Source organism: Serinus canaria, chromosome 4 (genome assembly GCF_022539315.1).
Source record: "Serinus canaria isolate serCan28SL12 chromosome 4, serCan2020, whole genome shotgun sequence".
In the NCBI taxonomy this organism is placed as follows: Eukaryota; Metazoa; Chordata; class Aves; order Passeriformes; family Fringillidae; genus Serinus; species Serinus canaria.
Genome location: NC_066317.1, coordinates 4160731 through 4179846, shown reverse-complemented (window position 1 = coordinate 4179846; position 19116 = coordinate 4160731). Strand labels below are relative to the sequence as shown.

At 40.6% G+C, this 19116-nt stretch overlaps 1 protein-coding gene across 2 annotated transcripts in view; it reads left to right on the top strand.

Moving 5' to 3' along the window:
• Positions 1–201: 201 nt before the first annotated feature.
• PRDM5 (PR/SET domain 5) overlaps positions 202–19116 on the top strand; it is a 58489-nt gene continuing 39574 nt past the window's right edge. For both annotated transcript variants that reach the window (XM_030239214.2, XM_030239213.2), the window contains exons 1-7: positions 202–406; positions 4699–4782; positions 11678–11800; positions 16476–16659; positions 17444–17618; positions 18409–18501; positions 18778–18899. In XM_030239214.2, the coding sequence (XP_030095074.1) occupies positions 314–406; positions 4699–4782; positions 11678–11800; positions 16476–16659; positions 17444–17618; positions 18409–18501; positions 18778–18899 (874 nt within the window). In that variant the 5' untranslated portion in view covers positions 202–313. The remainder of the gene's footprint in view (positions 407–4698; positions 4783–11677; positions 11801–16475; positions 16660–17443; positions 17619–18408; positions 18502–18777; positions 18900–19116) is intronic.

Genomic DNA, 19116 nt, shown 5'->3' with positions numbered 1-19116 from the left:
TGGAACACGAAAATAAGAGGCGGCACGAACGCGGGCCGGGCACGAAGCCGTACCGTCCCCTCACGGCCCCGCCGTCCCCTCACGGCGCCGCCGCTGCCCCGCCGGGCGCGCGCGCCCCCTGCGGCCGCCCCGCCCCGCCCCGCCGCGCGCGCTGGCCCCTCCCCTCAGGAGCCGGGGGAGCCCCCGCATCCAGCCCCTCTTCCTGCCCCCTCCCCCGGACTCCCGCTCGCCGCTCCCGGTGGGATGGAAGTCCCCCCGTAAGCCTCCTCCTTCTCCCCGGTAGCAGGCGGCGGGCCCCGAGTTCGGTGCAAAAATGCTGGGCATGTACGTGCCGGATAGGTTCGCCCTGAAGTCGTCCCGGGTGCAGGACGGGATGGGGCTCTACACGGCCCGCAGAGTGAAGAAGGTGGGTGATGGCGGGGGAACGGCCTGGCCCGGCCCGGCGGGGAGCGGCTGCCACGTATCGCCGGGGAGTTGGGCGGCTCTCCCGCCCCTCTGCCCCGCTCCAAGTTCGCCTGAGCCGCGCTGTGCCCGCCCGGGCTCCCTCTGCTCACGGGAGGCACCGCCCGCCCGCTCCCCCCTCACGGTACAAGGAGCCTCCCGGGGCGCTGCCGCCTCGGGCGGGAAGGGGCGCGGGGGCCGGCGGAGGGTTTGCTCTGAGGAGTTTTATTTTCCCCATTTTGTGATTTATTTATTTATTTTACTTTTTTTTAAAAAAAAAAAAAAACAAAAAACCAAAAAAACTTGGTTTGTGCGTCTGGCACAGTTTTGAGGGCAGAGCTGCCCCGGGCGGGACCGCCTCCGTGAGGGTCCGCGCTCTGAGGGCGGGGGGGCCGCCCGGAGTTCTCGGGCTCCCGTCACCTCCCTCACGGCTCTCCGGGCTCGGCTCGACCGTGGTTTAATTCCTTTTTTCGGCGTAATAAAGCCGGGCCCCTGAACGATGTCATTCAGCTGAACCGAGTCTCGTACTCCAACCAGGTGATGCCTCTTCTCACTTCATAATTGAAAGTATCTTGGTCATGTGAAATTCCGGCTGAGATTGTCCAGGTGGCTTGTTAGGACACATAAAGGCATACCAAAACTATGAACCCGTCATTAGTATAGATTTTTCTGTGTTTTGTACGTTTCGCCTTCCATCTTTGTCCTCGTTTTGGCTCTGATTTTTTTTCCTAATTTTTCACTGGTTTCATCAACAGGACTTAGACACGATGGGGTGGAGGTCTCACATTTTTAAGGTGTCCCTGAGTGTTAAGGGGACCGGGAGGGAACAATTTTATTTCGTTTGGTTTAATTCTTTAAAACTTTTTTACTGAGATTCTGAAGTTTCATCCGAGAATTTTGTGGGTTCACACAGCAAGGAAGGTTGTACACTATTACCATTTGTTAATCTCTGGAAGTTTCACTCTATTTCATTCTGAAATAGAATGAAATAGAGTGAAACTCATGAGAATCAGTATCTACAATTCAGATCTTCCGTCCTTTACACTGTTGACAACTGAACCATTAGAGCTGTTTTGTGGGACAAATACAGCGTTTTCCTGCCTGAATAATTCCACCTTACTTAGGGACTTCATACAGGTAAAGTGTGGGAGGTCAGAGCTGTGCAAACACCTTGAAAAAGTGTTGCAAGTGCGGTGTGTACTTCATGTGGACTGCAGAAGGCAAAGGCAGAGGTAGCTGCAGTAGGATCTGTTTGTATTAGGAGTGTCTGGTGACAGTGTTTGTCACAGACCTGTCCTTTGGCTCTGAGTCCTCTGTGCTGGTAGCACAGAGAGCTGTGGTGTGCAAAGCCCTGCTCTGAAGAACAGGTAGAGGAACCAACTGTTGAGTTGCTCTGTGATTTGTTAAAACATACTCCTAAAATTTGTTGGGGACCTAAGTCCTGTGTTCTCTGCTGGGAGAAGGGTGGGCGTGTAAATAACACAGGTGGTACACTGGACACAGCCAGACTCCATGTTACTCTTTTCCATGGAAAGAAAATTCACACCTGAATTGCTCTTAACTTGTTCCCCTGTCTGGTAATGAGGCAGAAGTACCACACTTTGTGGCTGTGATTAACAGTAGCTTATAGCTGTTAAATTAATTCCATGGAGTTTTGGGATTGGGAGGAGGTGTTGAATGTGACACTTTATTGTGAAGTAAGACCTAAGTTGCTGAGTATTAAATACTGCACTGTTTTCTCTCTGTTGCTGTCACACAATTGCAGTTGTCTGAACTGAAAGTAAAAAAAAAAAAAAAAAATTGGATGATCTTATAATCAGAAATTGCAGTACCAGCTCTCCAAGTGTTGTGGAGGCCTCTGAAAATTCTGCTGTTAGCAAAGTTTTGGTAATAATACATGCTGAACTGCTGTGCCTACAATCTGCTTGTGTACCTTCAGGCATGGGGGGCTTTCAGGATTTTGTTTGTAATCATAAAAGGTACAAACTTTTTGTTTTGTTGCCTTAACAAAGCTGTGATTCCCGTGTACCTTCTGTTTCCATGAGCTGGCCTCAGGCTGCAGAGCACCCACATCATGAGGCTCTCAGTGTAATCATCTTAGAGCCATTGCATTTCTCAGCGTTGTCTGCAACTGGAAGATTAGTCACTGCTGCTTTTTTGAAAGCAACTGTTGAAAATAGCTTTTTCAGCGCTGGAAAATTGTGCTTTTCTATACTGAATCATTTCTCTGCCTTCAGTCTGTGTTGTATGCCTCGCTTTTATTGAGCAGAGGGGAAGTTGAAGTCTTGAGTGTGTTTTTGATTAATGTATGTTGGCATATAACAACATGTTTATTAACCAGAAATTATGTGCGTGTGTATATATTTATTATATATATATATATATATATATATATATATATATATTAGGAAAATGGTCTGCAAGGCTAAAAAAATAATTGCACTTATCCCCATGGACCAAGACATCAGGTTTTGGTTACCCCTCAGATTTGAGAAGCCATAAAAAGTGCTTAGAAATCTGCATCACCTGCAGCTTTTGTTATGTTTACTCTGTGTTCAGAGGCGGACATGTTGCTTTTGCCATTGCTCTGAGCTTCCAGAAGGTCTTGAATACTTGAATATTGCAGTAGAGATTTCCTGGTTTGGAGTACTGAGGTGGGTGGGCATGGTGTGTGGTGGTTGCTGTTCTGAGCTGTTGTTGTGCTTTGGCGATGGGTGAAATTAACACTGTGGGTGCTGTGCACATACAGCTGTATTTGCCTATTTCCACCTTCCTTGCCCATGAGGTAAGAGAAGGAAGAAATTTCAGCCTAAGTATTAAATCCCAGGATTTTAAAAACTGGCAGGGGAGGAGCTCTGACCTTATTTATCAGCAGAATGATGAAGGGTGGTGTGGAAATCGATGAGAGGTAAGGCTATGAAGCCCTAGAGTGCCAGTTTTTACTGTCACTGCCCCTGTCTGGCTCCTTTGTTGCTCCGGGCTCCAGTTGCTGACTTCTGCTGTTCTTGTGTTTTTACCTTCTGCTTTGCTGTTCCTTATAGTAAAATGTTCTTTGTGCACATTTAAAAACTTGTCCCTCCGATCTGTTGCCTCATTCTGCCATGTCAGTTTCCTTTTCCTTTGTTTATTACCACTTCAGGTTTAATTTTAAATACAAGTTGTTTGTTTTTCTAAAAAATTTGATTTCCTGTTTCCAAGAGGAACAGACCTGGATGTTTTCCATTCCACTTTTTTCTCTTTACCTGTACGCAGTCTGTAAAAACTAAGCAAGAAGGAAAGCATGTAGCAGGTTATTGCTGGGAATATGGAATGAGCCGGGAGGAAGTGATAAGTGGACAAGATCAATACTATTTTTAAAACCAAAACACTGTTGTTTTTAAAAGAAACACCAAAGTTGCTGTTCAATATACACTTAAAATCTCTAATGCTTGAAAATATAAGTGCTTTTGGATCTGAATGCTACCTGAAGGAGCGCAGCATCCTACTTTGCAGGTTTTAGGGCCTGTCCCTGCAAATAGGGACAAGATGGTGTGTGTGGGGGGAAGTTGGGCCTGTGGAAGAAGAAAGTCCTATTTAATTATTTTGTCCTGCTGCTCCTGTGACGTCTGTGCAGGAAAAAACCCCTGATGCCAAATACTTTTGGAAGAACATATCAATGGATGCTTTCACAGCGGGTGTTATGACTAGCAGGTGGTAGAACATTTTAATTTTGTTTATGAAAGCTCAAATTAATTCTTAAGCACGTGCATGCTCCCTTACAATTTTAAACAAATCTCTCTGTATGATCAAGCCCTCGGTTATTCAGTATTTTGATTTGTGGCACTTCAAAAAGTACTGATGCAAATAATCTCACAAATAAATCTAATGTAAACTCGGCACTTGCCAAGTTCTTTGTTTTAATTGGATGCCTGTTGCAAGGTGCTTCCTGAAAATTTTGTAAAAAGTGTAAGAAATCTGACTTGTAAATTTCAGCCTTATTTAAAATAAAGAAAAATCCTGCTTCCCAAAGGAGAAATAAGCGTGCAGAAGGTAGATATGGTTTTATGAGGTTCTTCAAAGTATGAGAAGAATGGGAATGAGCTTTAAGTTGAACCCTCAAGGATGTGCACCTTCTTGGCAATAAAGTAGGATAATAAAAGAAAACTCTCCTTTCCTGTTTGAGGCTAAAAATTACTCCTCTGCTGGAGTTTGGTGATTGTCTTCCCTTTTTCTTTTTTCCCCCCTACTGATTCTTTTTCTTTTATAATTTTTCCTTAGGGTGAAAAGTTTGGCCCCTTTGCAGGGGAGAAGCGAATGCCGCAGGAACTGGATGAGAACACAGACTGCAGGCTCATGTGGGAAGTGAGTAAAGTGACTTCATTGGACCTTGCACCAAGTGTTCTCAGAATTAAGTTTTACTGTAACAATTCCTTTCTATTTTGTGTCATAGCTTAAAGATCCTGTAGTGAGATTTAGTATTTTTAAATTACGCTGCCTGGGTGGAGGAAGATTGACTTCTTTAAAGCTAAAGAAAAAGCAAATGATGATTTCTAATCAATGAAGTGTGAAAAAACATCAAGTCAAGCCAAATACAAATATAATAACACTGTGAAAAATCATTCAAACATGTGAAAATAATTTAAAAAATAATTTGAATTGGGAGGCAGATTGTAAGTTACAGAGATACTGATTTATGCTGATCAACAGGTACCAGCTTATGGCTTCCTTCTGCTATAATATGAAACATTTCCCAGTGTGGCACTTGTGTTGCAACTTGGCAAACTACATGAGCGAAATTTTAAAATATTACCAGTTTTTAATGCAATGAGTAGGTGTGAGGTCTTTAGCAAAATAGAAGCCTGGTGCTGTGGGCAGGCAGTTTGCTGTGAAACAGCAGTTTATGCACTAGTTCTTGTAATTAGGTACATAACCCATCCTAGCTCCTGTTGTACCTGTGTGTGCCTGAAGTAAAATCTGAGTTCACCACTTGAGGAAATGACACTGACTGAAAAATACTGGCAGTAACATCATTTCCAACTTGTTAAAAATGCATTCTTTCTGGTGCCCCTGTTCTGTCTTTGTAATCTTTATTTACTGCTGTAATTCTTTGACCAGAATTTATTTTTTCTTTTTTTTTTCTCCTCAGCCAAGCGATTTCTATTGAATGCACATTTAGTCCTCTTTTACACTGAGGAGAGGATTAATTTCTTACTTTACCTTTCTTTGGTTAGAGGTGGAAAGACTGTTACTGCATGGTATGAAAAAAACTTACATTTGACATCTGACTTAAAGCACTATCAGTGCATTTACCACAAAATACATGTTTATTTGAAAAATCTCTGGCATTAACATCACTGAGCAGCTTATGAAGAGAGCAGAGTATTGATGTAGCCTTAGCAGAGCTACAGATAGATTCCATACACTAGAAAGATGACTGAGAGAATGTTACAAGTCCATCTCTTTTAACCCAAACTCAGTATAAATATTGTGAGTGGTGAAATATTTCTAGGTGAGTGCTAACTCCAGCCTGTGGGGCTCTCTTTTCTCCCTTGCTTTTGTCTCTTCCAACCTAGATGTTTGCCCCAAATGCCCTTTCCCAGAGAAGAGGTGTGGGCAATTTGTTCCCATTTCCCTTTTGGGTTATGTGCTCAGAGGAACCAGTTTCATGCTCTTTGTTCCCAGCAGAAACCAGAGCAATACAGTGTGCTTTTATTACAGGTGTTTGCTGAGTGCAGTACATGTTAATGTGCCCTGGCTCACTTGGCCCTTCCTGATGTGTCTGCAGGTTGTTTTAAATCAGTAAAATGCTTGTGCTAGAACAAGGTTTTCAGAAAAGACAGTGGGTGGATTACAGCAATGAGAAGTCCTGTAGGTTTGCTGGAAAGCTTTATGATTTTTCAGATTCCTCATTGCTCATACTTAAATAGATTTATCTGTTTCTGCACGACAGGGAAGAAAAGGCAAAGACATTTATTTATTGGTGACACTAATGTGACCCCGTTGACAGCAAATCAGAAAATGATGTTTTTATGAGCTGTTTTAAAATAATTTCATAATATCTTACTGTAACCTAGTTTTGAGAGCCTTGAAAAGATTCCTGCATACCAAATTTTATGACTTCCTGAATGTTTTAACCCAAGTTGTTCATGTTTACTGAAGTTGATCTGAACGTGAGCTTTATAATATAATTTAAATCATGCTGGGAGTAGTCTGAAGTTGAAAATTGAGACCAGGAATGCAGAAAGTAAGATTTGAACAGCCCAAGTAGATGGTTATTCCAGAGCCTGTGGGAGGCACGCACAGAAACTGGCCAAGTTTGTGTGTAGTCAGCTGTACCAAAGATATTAAAAATAATTAATTTGAAGGCCATTGGCGGGAGGCACACTAAAGCCTGACTTCACAGTCTGATGGCAGTCAAAAAAAAAGTGTTCTCCGAGAGAACACCTTCAGAAAGAAGTCTCAAGCAGTAGAAGCTTTTTCTAAGTCAAGGAAGAACATGGGCATTAGTGCAACATGTCTCTCCTTGGCATGGATGCCTGGGATCCAGGCTTCTATTTTATGGAATATTTTGCTGTGAGGAAGTTTGCCACATGCATTCCTAGTTGTGCAGAGTAGTGCTCTGTGATGTGGTCTGTTTTGATCAAACCATTCCTTTTTCTCCGAGACCAGCATTGTGAGTTGGCATCTTTAAGGCATCATGTTGAGACGGAATTGCACGCATTGTGTTTCTTTTGGTCTCAGGGAAAACGTGGCACCCAGAACATTTATTGAGCCCAGTGGTTTTGTTCAGTAAAATTCTGAAGATGTTAGAGTTTTTATTTAAATTTAATATAGCAGAATGCTATTACTCTGTCTGTAGCATGCATAGTTGTGAAGAAATCAAAGGTTTATACTTGCTCATTCAACAGATTCCTGGGAAGTTGAACATTCCAGCAGGCGGGAAGCATCCTTGATCTTGCTGTTATCTTTGTAAAGAGCTACAGGCTGAAATGTTTCATTTATGAGTGGTGTGAAAGGAAAAAATACCCCTCAAACAAGCCTGTGATAACCATTTAGTTAAGAGTGATAATAAAAAGCCGAGAAAATGTCCAAGTGGCTTTGCGCTTTCCCTTTCTTTCTGTTAAGAAAACACCTCAGTGTTATCCCCCAGCTCTCTAATTGTGCTGGTGAAGGACACAACTTGTTACTGGTGATGAATTGAGAGTTTTGTTCTTACACCTTGATTAAACACTTCTTTGTGTGTATTAGTAAACTTGGCGTAGCAGATTTGAGCTGTATTTGCTGGAGAAGCAAGTGCTTAAAGACAAGCAGGAAATAATCTTCAGGTTAGAAGTTCACAGACGTTTTTGCTCTGGAGGCTCAGATGTGCCTTTGTGAAGGGAAGATATCAGTTCATTTATGTACGTTCAGTTCCTTTTCTTCATTATCCTTAACCAAGGAAGGGAAATTTATTTCACTCCTACTGGATTGTGGCAGGCATATACTTCTGGTGATGACTTTGGCAAATGTTGAAACAGGGAGCGCTGGAAAGATTTGGTCCTTCTTCAAATACTCTGACATACCATGAAGAAATGTTGGTCAGGGTTGGATGGAACATAATACGCCATGTAATGCTGAATGTTACATATTTCAGGTTGGGTTTCTGTCTATCTGCCAGGATCATGTTTTCTTCATTGTTACACTAAAACCAAAGAGATCAGAAGACAATCTTTCAATGGAAGCCAATGTTTGTGTTTATTTATATAAGAAAATGAAATGAACTTACATTTCTGCTGCTTAACTTGCATCACTTTTGCTGTGGCAGTTGTTTTCAGTTAAATAAGCCTGCCTGAAAACTAGTGAAGGCAACAGAAAATCTGCTATTGGCTGCAGCCAGCTTCAGATCAGAGCTGTGATGTTTAGGATTGAGGTATAAGAAGTCAAGCACATTAAGCTTGGTGTGTTTTGGTGGCTTTCTTATTTTTTTGTTTTTTTTCTTCTTTCTTTGATATCTTGCCTATAAAATGTGCTTCTGGCATGGGAAGGCTCTTACACACAAGGCATTAAGTCAAATGATGTCCAGTGACTCGTGATGAAATAAATCTTAATTTGATGAATTCATGATGAAATAAATCTTAATTTGATTGAATGTGTTTGCTGTCAAGGTGAATATAATACTATAAATCTAATTCTAAACAATATAGTCTTTAATTTTTCTGTGTGTAGACTACCTTCCCAGTGATTGTTCCTCAAATACTGTTTACATTGAAAACTATTTGCTTTTAAATGTTTTTGGCTGAATCTTTGTTTAATTTTCAGAAATGCTTTTGTTTTTCTCATTTCTTAAATGATCTGGGCTTTTACACAAATCAGAAATTGGAGCACTATCTCAGCTGCAAGTCTACGTCCCAGAATTTCAATTTCAGTAAATTCTTCTCAAATGGGATAGATAGATGCCCAGAGTAGTTACTAACGTTATGATCAACTCTGTTAAAACTTGCTTTAGTCATCTTTATCCATGTTAAATGTATGACTTTGTATTAATTTTAGGACCTTTGGAGCAGGCCCATTACTGATCTTTTGGTTTGGGTGATGAGAAGGATCTACTGCTGGAAGTAGCTGAGAGTGTTCACCTCCCATCTTCAGTTATGGGATGTGTTTAGGTTGCTGGAAAGCACGTGCTGCTAGGCTGAGGTGTTTGTATTGCAGCCTCAACTTGCTGTAGAAGATCACACACAGGAGAGAGGGAGATTTGGGTATCATTCCAGGGAAAGGGAAGTTCAACCCTACTCCTGAAAGCTCCACACTTTGCAGGAGTCTAGGAGTGAGCTTCCTGTACCCTCCTGTCCCTGGCAGGGTCAGATAATGTCATGCACCAGAAGGAGCTTCATTACCATGGAAAACTTGCTGTGTGTTTTGGCTGAAGGAAAATGTCACATGCTGTCTCTGTCCCAGACTTCTTACTGAGCAAGCAGATCAGTGGTGCTGCCTCAGGTTTCTTTTGCTGGAGTTATTTTAAATATCTCCACAAAGTTAAAATGTGAGTTTCTACTCTGCAGTGAGCTCTGTGAGGGTCTGAACTCAGGATGCAGAAGTATTGCATCTAGCTGTTTTATGGCATCTAGCTGTTTTATGCTACAGCAATAAAGATAGTATTTTCAGCTAATCCAAAAAGAAGCAGTGCAGAAACCAGTACTTTTCTCTACATGATTGTTTGATGAACATGGATTTTTTGATTTAGAAATGTCTAGGAAATTGTTTCCAGAAAGCGGCTTAGGTATTATTTAGGCCCATGTAGGGCTTCATATGGGGAGCTTATACATTGACCAAGGGCGCATCTTTTCCTGAACTCTTCTGTTCCTGAATTCTTCTGGTGCTTGTTAATGTGGCATCTTTCAAATTGTCCTGATTGGCTTTGAGGTGGACCCTCACCCTGTGTGGTGACAGTGAATGTCACGTGTGAGAGTGAATGTCATGTGTTTCATCTTACGTTGAAGGCATTTGACTGAGTTGGTTCAGTGACACTTATGTGTGGATTCTCAGGAAGATAGTTTTTGAGCATCTCAGTTTGAGGTACATAATGTGGATATGTGTATGCGTTTTGGGTGTTGGTTTTAAGTGCTAGGTTTGGGATCCACTGCCATCAGTTCATTTAGGAACCTTCTGTTCATGCAAGCAGCAAAGGACTGGTTCATGTCACCAGTCTAGTCCACACAAAGTGAAATGGTTTTGCACTTTTTCTTGACTTCTCATGCTCACATCTGTATATTCAATGCAGCATTATTTCTTTATGAGGTGAAAAAAGCAGTGGAAAATACAGAATGTTTTTAAGGGATTTATCGTATTCCTTTATCAATGGTTTCCTTATGTGTTAAAGCTCTGCTTCGTGTTTGGCATCTCTCTGTGGATTGGCAGAGACTCTGGAAGCATAACTGAGATGACTGTATCACTGAAGCAAATATAAATTATATAATTTAAGGATCAAGCCAATAAAGAAAAATTGATGAAAAGTTAGATAGCGTAATGTATAGTTTTTATAATAGGACTTGGATTGCTTCTCATTCCAGCTGAAAATCTGATGGAAGCCTTTATAGGATCTACACGGTGGGCTCCTGCAACTTGTGCTTTGGTAGCTAAAGCACATAGCCTCTGTAGAGCTGGGTGATTATTACAATATCCCAGAATAGTTTGGGTTGGAAAGCACCCTAAAGACCATCCAGCTCCAGCCCCCCTGCCAGGGGAAGGGATGCCACTCATTAGATCAGGTTGCTCAGGGCCCCATCCCATCTGGCCTTGAACACTCCAGGGTTGGGACACCAGGGCCTCTCTGGGAAACCATTAGTGCTTAGTGTCAGATAATATTGTTTCCAGATGCATTTCAATGTGTAGGTTTGACACTTTTCACTGTGGTTAATCCATGTGTTGGAAAGTAAGAGCTTTTAAAGTTTGAATGTTGGCACCTTTTCGTGATGTGTCCTTTTTCCTTCAGAACAGCAGTAATGAGTTTTGAAGATCCTTATTTGTTTGCAGAACTACAGTAATTCTTTTTTTTTTGCTTAATCTGAGAACAACATGCTGTCACCAGCTATTATTGTAATGGAATACAGTTTTTGTCTTTTTAATGATACCCTAAATGTTTAGGTAATTGAAGCAGTCATACTGAAGAAATATGATATTGCATTCTATTAGAAACAAGTATAGCAAGAATGTGAGCAATTTATATACAAAGCCACGAAGACAATCTAATTTTGATCTTACATAGCCAAATTCCCTAGCTCTTAGGAAATACCTGCCCTGGATACTTCTTGTTGACAGATGGAAAATAAAATCCATTCATTATATAAATAAATCACATAGAATAATTGTGTGGCTGTATGACCTTTTTGCATGGCTCTCTGTTGTCTGGATCAGTGGAGATTCCAGTGATCTATTGTTTAAAGTGAAACAAACAGGTTTTTTTGGCAGTGACAGATGTATTTTTGCAGCAGTATGTCTTTGTGTTTTGAGGGGGAAGAATGACTTAGTTAATATTAAGTTTTTATTTCTATTATCTTCCTTTTTTCACCATAAGCTGGAATTCTGTCAAAATTGTAGAAATCATATGAATGATGTGGATCTGTAATGGTAGCCAGAAGGTCTAGATATGGAGATGAATGTATCTTATATGCCCAATTCTTTTTTCAAAGTGTTTTTTTCAGTGATTGGAAAAGGCTGGACATATTTGGTTTTTTAATTTTAATTTTGCTTGGGATTTTTTTTTTTTTTTTGAATGCTTCAGGTTCGTGGGAGCAAAGGCGAGGTCCTTTATATCCTGGATGCCAGCAACCCACGCCATTCGAACTGGCTGCGCTTTGTCCATGAGGCTCCATCCCAGGAACAGAAGAACCTGGCAGCCATCCAGGTAGATTTGGTGGATTCCTATCATTTGCTTCCTGTTACTGATTTACTAATTTGATTTCCTCTTTGGCCTTCATGTCTTGTAATAAAATTGCAAGATCTGAAGAGAATAGTGAACTGCTTCTTTTTCTGCCTTTGTTTTTAGAAGAGAACTCTTCTGCTTAAGGTAATACCATAAATAAGAGTGGTAAAGACCAGAAAGACCAGAAAAGTCCTTGGAATCTGATGCTATTTGAAAGGTTTAAGGATTATAATTATTTAGAGACCTGTGTGAGTTTCATGCCGAACTTGGGTATGGGCTTAGTTGTGTGTAAAGCAGAATCATGCATTTTACATTATTGTTCAATAAAATCAGTAGTATCATATAATATAGATAACATATTATATAGTTAATTATGAAAGTGTGGCAAGCTTGAAAGGAGGCATGGTGCTGAAAATATTTAAGTAGAAAACGGAAAATTGAACAGTCTTACTTGTCTGGTAGGATGATCATAGCCTGAGGATAAATTAATAAAAAAAGTTAATTTTCTTGTCTTTGCTGTTGATCTGAATGTATCCAGCTTATTTTTTCATTTTTATAGTTGTCATTTGCAGCACTCTCTGGTAATGAGTTCCACTGCTTTAATTATGTTGAAATATGCTTCTGTTTTTCTTCTAGACACTCCTTAATTTCACTTGATTTCCTAATACTGGTATAACAGTGAATAGTTACTTTATTTTTCTCTGCCATCTTTGATTTTATAGAATTCTCTTACGTCGTTTCACTCTTATTTGACAGCTCTTCTCTCAAGCTGGAGAGTCTTCCTCTGTTTAATTGCTCATTTTTGGAAGTGTTCTGTGACTTTACAGGATACAACAGAGACAGGGATACCTTTCCAGTTCCAGCTGTTGTTCTTTTGGAGATTATTAAAGAAATTAGCTATCTGCTTTTTTTTTTTTTTTTTTGACAGCTCAGTTTCACAGTAAATTAAATTCCACTCCCACATAAATAAGAATTACATGACTCTGTGCATTTTTTTTCTCAAAATGTATACTTTACAAAATGTTGTTTCAGGCCAACCTAAGGTATTTGCTGATGTAATCCAAACTGGAAAGCAATCAGGAAAAGGAGAATTACTTATTAGCATTTCTTAAAATGACTGTTCTGCTTTTTCATCATGAGATGACTTTCTTCCCCCAGGATTAGCCTGTGTGTCCCTGACAAAAGAATTATAGTTTATTTTAAGGCCAGACAAAAAAAAATTGGTTTTTCTATGCCAAGAAATCAGAAGTTGGGTTCTGATGAAATTTGTTGTCCTCCTTATGGTAGCAGACATGAGCGGCTCTCATACAGGAGGTGTGATTAGCACCTCATCAGTGCACAGTCATTGCTAGCAAAGGCAAAGTAAGGCTCACAAGAGAGAGCAGTGGGAACAATTCATGTTCATGATTATCTTTCCAGTAAATGACCTGAACTTCTGAATAGAAGTTTTAATGGAATATCCAGTGCATGCCAGTGGGTTTCTTTAGAAGGAAAACAAATAAAAGTTTGCTAAACTATCTCACAGAGTTTTTTAGGACTTTAAAGCCTATCCTAATACACAGTATTCAGATGGAAAAATATTCTAGCCTTCATTGGGAGCTATTACTAAAAACTGGAGTATGGAGAAATGCCAAAATTGCTGTAGTAGTTTAGCCTTGTGTTCTGTTCAGTGTCACATTTGTGTCTCAGAGATTTTCTGCCTCTCCATGCAATGTAACACCGTAGGAATAGATCAGGAGAAAGAGCTGAGGCTTCTGGATCTTGTGTGTGTGTGGTTCAGGTGCTGTATTTTAAATGAGGTATAATCTGAATTCTGGGCTGTGTGTGGGGGTATGGGAAATCATCTCCATGCATTTCCTCCATTGCAGTTTCTGCCCTCAGACATTGCCTGTGTTGGTTTTACCTCTGCCAAACTTGACATCCTGGAGCTGCAGGGAAGGACTGGGAAAGGCAGTGTGCTTGTTTAGAGAAGTAGCCAGAGAGAACTGGCAGAACAGGTAGGCTGAAGAGCTGGTTTGCTGGCAAGGAATCAGATACAGAGGGAAATCAGGTAACTCTGAGGGCACAGAGGCCAAGTGGGTAAGGATTAGGAAGGCTGGGTTGGAGCCAGCTGTTCATGCTCTGAAGGGTGGAAAAGCCCTACACTCCCTCAGGTAACACAAGACTGTGCTGCTTCTTCCTCCTGTGTTCTAAACTTTCAGGAGTGATGACATAAGTGTTTTATGCTTTTGGATCAAAGTGTGATGGGCTGTCAGTGATCCAGTGTTCCCTCTTACAAAGCAGATATGAAGCTGTGCAACTGTATGGAAAAGCCAAGAGTCTGCATCGAGGAGGTACCTGTAGTGGGCCAAAAAGGAGATGGCAAGGGCTGTTGGGACTGGAAAATTGTATTTGCTGAGCAGGTCTGTGTGGCTTATAGTGTAAAAGATGACAGTGAAGGCAGAGGTGAGAAAAACATAATTGAACAATAAACCAGGAATAACAGGAAGGGAGGTTGTGGTGCCACCATGATGAGCAAGCGCTTTTAGTTTTCTCCCAAGGACCATTGTGGTCTGCTGCAGATGAGTGGTAGGAAAACAGCCCAGAAAACATGGGCAGGTGGAATGGCTGCGGATGTGTTCTTAGAAACAGGGGGGTTATTAAATAATTTAATAGACTGTTTACTGTGTCTGCACGCACGTAGATTAATGTGATTCATGCAGGTGCTGCTGGTGGGGGAGAGATGTAAATTCTTCTGTGGTTTCTGGAGAGCTTCCATTGCTTTCACTCAAAATGCTGCCTTCAGGAGCTACTACAGCTAGTGGGTATATCTTGATTAATTAGTGCTCTGAATACCTGGCTGTTAGCATTTGTTTGGATGGAAAAGCCAAACAAATTAACCTTGGAAAAGAAATGAGTTTAGATTGGGCTGGCACCAAAGCTAATTTCTTTCTAATGCAAATGTGACCCAGAGCACTCAAACACTGACAGCTCCTAGTACTTGGGGCTTTATTTTTGCTTGGAATACATGACTTTCTCCTTTTTTCTTTTTATTTCCAAATTCTCAAAATCTTTAATTTTTTAAATTCTTTCCATTATTATTTGTGGTAATCCAATAATAGAGATGTGCTTCCCTTCATGAGGTTGCCTTCCTTTTAATGTAAGGCTGTCCTAAACAGTGATGTATTAGAGATTTACCCCAATGGTTTTATCCTGTCTGTGTGGAGACTGAGTGTAGAAAGACCTTCTACTTTTCCTCACGTCAAAAGGATTTGTTTTGACTTTAGACTGTACTAAATTAAAGGTTTCTGCAACTTGACAGAGACATATGGAACCCAGCAGCTTGTAGATGTGTACAGAGGTTAGGTTGGTGTGCTGATAGATATCTGGACTGCAGAATAGATCTTGAGAAAAAAAGAAATCATAATTTTTTTTTTTGTTTTCCAATGCTGCTGTTGAGATAAGGACAGAGAAGTGGGGCATCCTTGAAAGTAGCAGCTCTTTCCAGTCTACTGAATTAAGTAGGCTTCACTCCTGTGTGACAGTATCTTGTGTAAAATATAACAGACCTTCTGCAGCTCAGAGAGTGCTGCATCCCTGTTGACAGTTTGAATTAATCTTAGTGTATTACAAAAATTAGAAATCATTATCTTGTTCTTGCTCAAGGAAGCTTGTTACAAAATGTATGGCTAGATGCAGGGCGAAGAAGCTTCAGTTAACTTTTCTGGGTGTTACTCAGATAAGATTTAAGATTTATGACAGAGCAGGGAGTCTTCATTGCATAGAAATGAGTCTCCTTCAGGGCTTTGGGCAGTACCTAAAGCAGGTGGTTCACATATAGAAAGAAAAAAAGGTATCTCTATCTCACAGAGTATCAGTTTAGGGGACAGTTGTACAGATTCCTCCCCACACCCCATAGTGCTAGCCTTGCTAACTCTAATTAAGTATTGTCAAAGCCCAAAGTTGTTAGCTTCTGTAGCTATTTGGAAGCTTGTCCGGGCATTATCAAGAAGCTTTTGGAGCTTATCGTTACGTAGTTTGTGCTGTCGTGCAGAATGGGGCTGGATCCTTTGGCCTTTTGTGGATCCACACTGATTTAAACCAGCTCAGGGTTTAAAGTGCATTTTCCAGATGTGCCTGCTAGTTTGATAGTGAAGATAACTTACCGGGGTGAAAGCCCATTGGAGAAGGCTGGGAATCTTGAGGAGAGGGAGAAAGAGAAAATAACACTATGTAAACATGCTGCTGAAAGCTGTGATAGAATTCCTGCAGTCAGCTGGGGAGAGAGATAAAGCTGTGCTGGTTATCTAAATTTTGCTGGTTTTCTAATCCTCAAATATTTCATTTTCAAACCCTGAAGTTCTTGTCAAGTGGAGTGTGGCAGGAAAGGACTTCAATGCCATCTCCACCTTGGTCTAAGCTACAGGGAATAATGGAAAAGCCTCACAGGTGAGGCAGGGGAATATTCCCAAAATAGCAGAATACAAATGCATCCTATCCATGCAGCCACAGTGGGAAAGAAGGCTTTAGCAAGGCTGTTGTAGAATTGTGCTTCCTGAGTAGTGGAGCCAACCCTTCCATGGTTTAGGGATAATATTAGTGTAGGGTCTCATACTTGTCCAGATTTTTGTTTTTCTGGACATAATTGTTTATTGCCTTTACTTCCTGTTTGCAACAGGAGGGGGAAAATATTTTCTATCTGGCTGTGGAAGATATTGAAACAGACACAGAACTTCTGATTGGGTACTTGGACAGTGACATGGAAGAAGAGGAGGAGGAGGAGGAAGAAGTAACTGTTATTCAGGAAGATGAAGACAGTGGCAGCAATAAAGAAGTTCAGCCAGCTGGTGAAAAAACTGCAGGTGAGCAATATGTAAAATATAGGGTAACTTTGGAGCTTGAAAGTGAAGAAGATGGTGTGATGAAGATGTGATGATGAAAGTGAAGAAGTGAAGTGATGAAGAAAGTGAGCATTAACTGTATAGGACTGGGGAACTGGAAGGTCCCTGGGGTTGAATGTGAGTTCTTGCATTATTTTTATCTCTTTTTTTTGGGGTTGGAGTTGAACTTCTTTGTCTTATAAGGAGCAGCAAGTCTTGTGTATTACTGAGTGAATGAGTGAGCCTGGATTTCTTAAATAGTAACCATTAATTTTTGAACTGAAGACAGAATTTGTTTCACCTGACACACAAGCTTGTGAATGTTGTGCTTTTGCTCCAAGAGGAGTAATTTCTTTCTTACTAAGGGGGGAGAGAAATAAACCTTCCCATCGAGCTATTCAGCCAATCCTAAAGTGTGTAGGAAAAGGAAGGTGAGCTGAACTGTCTGGGGAATTCTCAGCGTCTTTATCAAAGATGAAGATGAATTCATAGATGACTTAATTGCACTGAGGTTCTGATTGAGTTGAATGACTGATTTGGGCCAACAGTGTAAGTCACACCCATCTTAACACTTTCCATCCATTTTCAGTAATGCTGATGGTAATCCACTTGAGATAGGCTGTCTGTAATCCCTTCAGTGACACTGTTTTCTGTGAGTTTCCTGCCACCCTTTTGCACAATCTGTTTCTGGCAGAGAGTCTCTCTGAATGTAACCAAAAAACCTGGGACCTACTCCTTTACATTGGTTTTGCTTCCAATCATGCAGATCCCCTCACCTGTAAACAGGACCATGCATGCCCAAACTGTGAATCCAGTTTTGCCAGCCAGGAGATCCTAGCTGAGCATCTGCAGACTTTGCACCAAAAACCCAGTGAGGAAAAGGAATTTAAGTGCCGAAATTGTGGAAAGAAATTCCCTGTTAAACAAGCTCTACAAAGACAGTGAGTAGAAACAGGAGTGTTTTTCAGGGATCATTTAAATCAATTTCATTCAATCTTTTGTTTCTCTTGACCTAATCACAAGCTAGGCTTTAATTTTTATGCATCTGTATTTATACCCTTACCCTCTGCTTTAAACTTTTAATGTCTTAATTTCTCGTATTTGTTGTAGAATTCAATGGGAATTGGAAAAATATTGACATTTTTTTGTGTGTTAAAGTCAGACACTGGAGACCAGAGCAACAGTTTGGTGCAGCATTATTGGTCTCCATCAGTGAATATTCAGTAGTTTAGGAGGTGTAATTTTCAAGCTGTGGATGCTGGTACAGAATTAAAGTAAGATTTAAGGAAAATAAAAGGAAAACCAGTGCTTTATGCTTGCTTAATTAAATATTTGCATGATGGAGAAACAAAAATAGAAACATGAAAAGATGGGAGATTTAAGAACATGTCTTTGTTGTCCTTGAGAGTATAAATATGCAGGTTTGTCACTAAAGTCATATATCTTAGAATTATGCTTCTGCACAAAAACATAACTGGTTTTCTTTTGTTGTTTATATATGGATTTTCTTACAATTAGATATATAGTATATTTTATACTAAAATATATACTATATTTTCTTATAGTTAGATATATACAGTTAGATAGATATATTACTTTTTGTTATACATTTAATTACAGATTATTAACCTACTTTTTGCAAAGCTATATATAATTTACAGCTACTGCAAGCATGTGTGAGTTGTAGAATGTTTGCCTTACTTTTTTTTTTCCCCTTTTTTTGTCTCTTAGTGTCCTTCAGTGCACAGAGAATATCAGCCCAGGAGACTCCTCAAGAAGTTTCCAGTGCTCTGTTTGCAATACTGCCTTCAGCTCGGAATCGAGGTTTTGTGTCCGAGTTACAGGACTGCTGTCATGTCCTTGCTGGCCTCCCTTTGCATGTTAGCTTTCCAAAAGCTTGGTAGTGTTTGGGAATCCTAACAGGGCAAGGACTCAAATGCTTTCATTCCTCTCTGCTGTAAGTAATGCATGAGGTGGCCTTGGAACTCTGCAGTGCAGCATGTGTTCAGCTCTGAGTACTTGCTACAGCTCTGGTTTCTGGAGACACTGCCTAATGTGGGTTCTTCTTTTTTTTTTCCCTCTCTTTGTTATCCCATGTAGCTATGAGCAGCACAAGGAGGCGTGCAGAGGGGATGCCAGGTTCATATGCAAGGCAGATAGCTGTGGGAAGAGGTTCAAGAGCAAGGATGCCCTGAAAAAACACAAAGAAAATGTTCACAGTGGTAAGAAAGAGTTTAATGTTCCTTCAGAAAAAATCCCCTTTGACATGTTCCTGGCCTTAAATTTGCAAATCAGAGTAAACATTGTCTTTGATTTCTTTTTTAATGGATTCATTTGTATCAAATAGAAAATTAAGAAATAACTTAATTGCAAGAGTTACTGTTCCTCCTCCCCCCCAGGAGAAATTACTGTAGGCCACATGAATCATTAGTCTCCTGC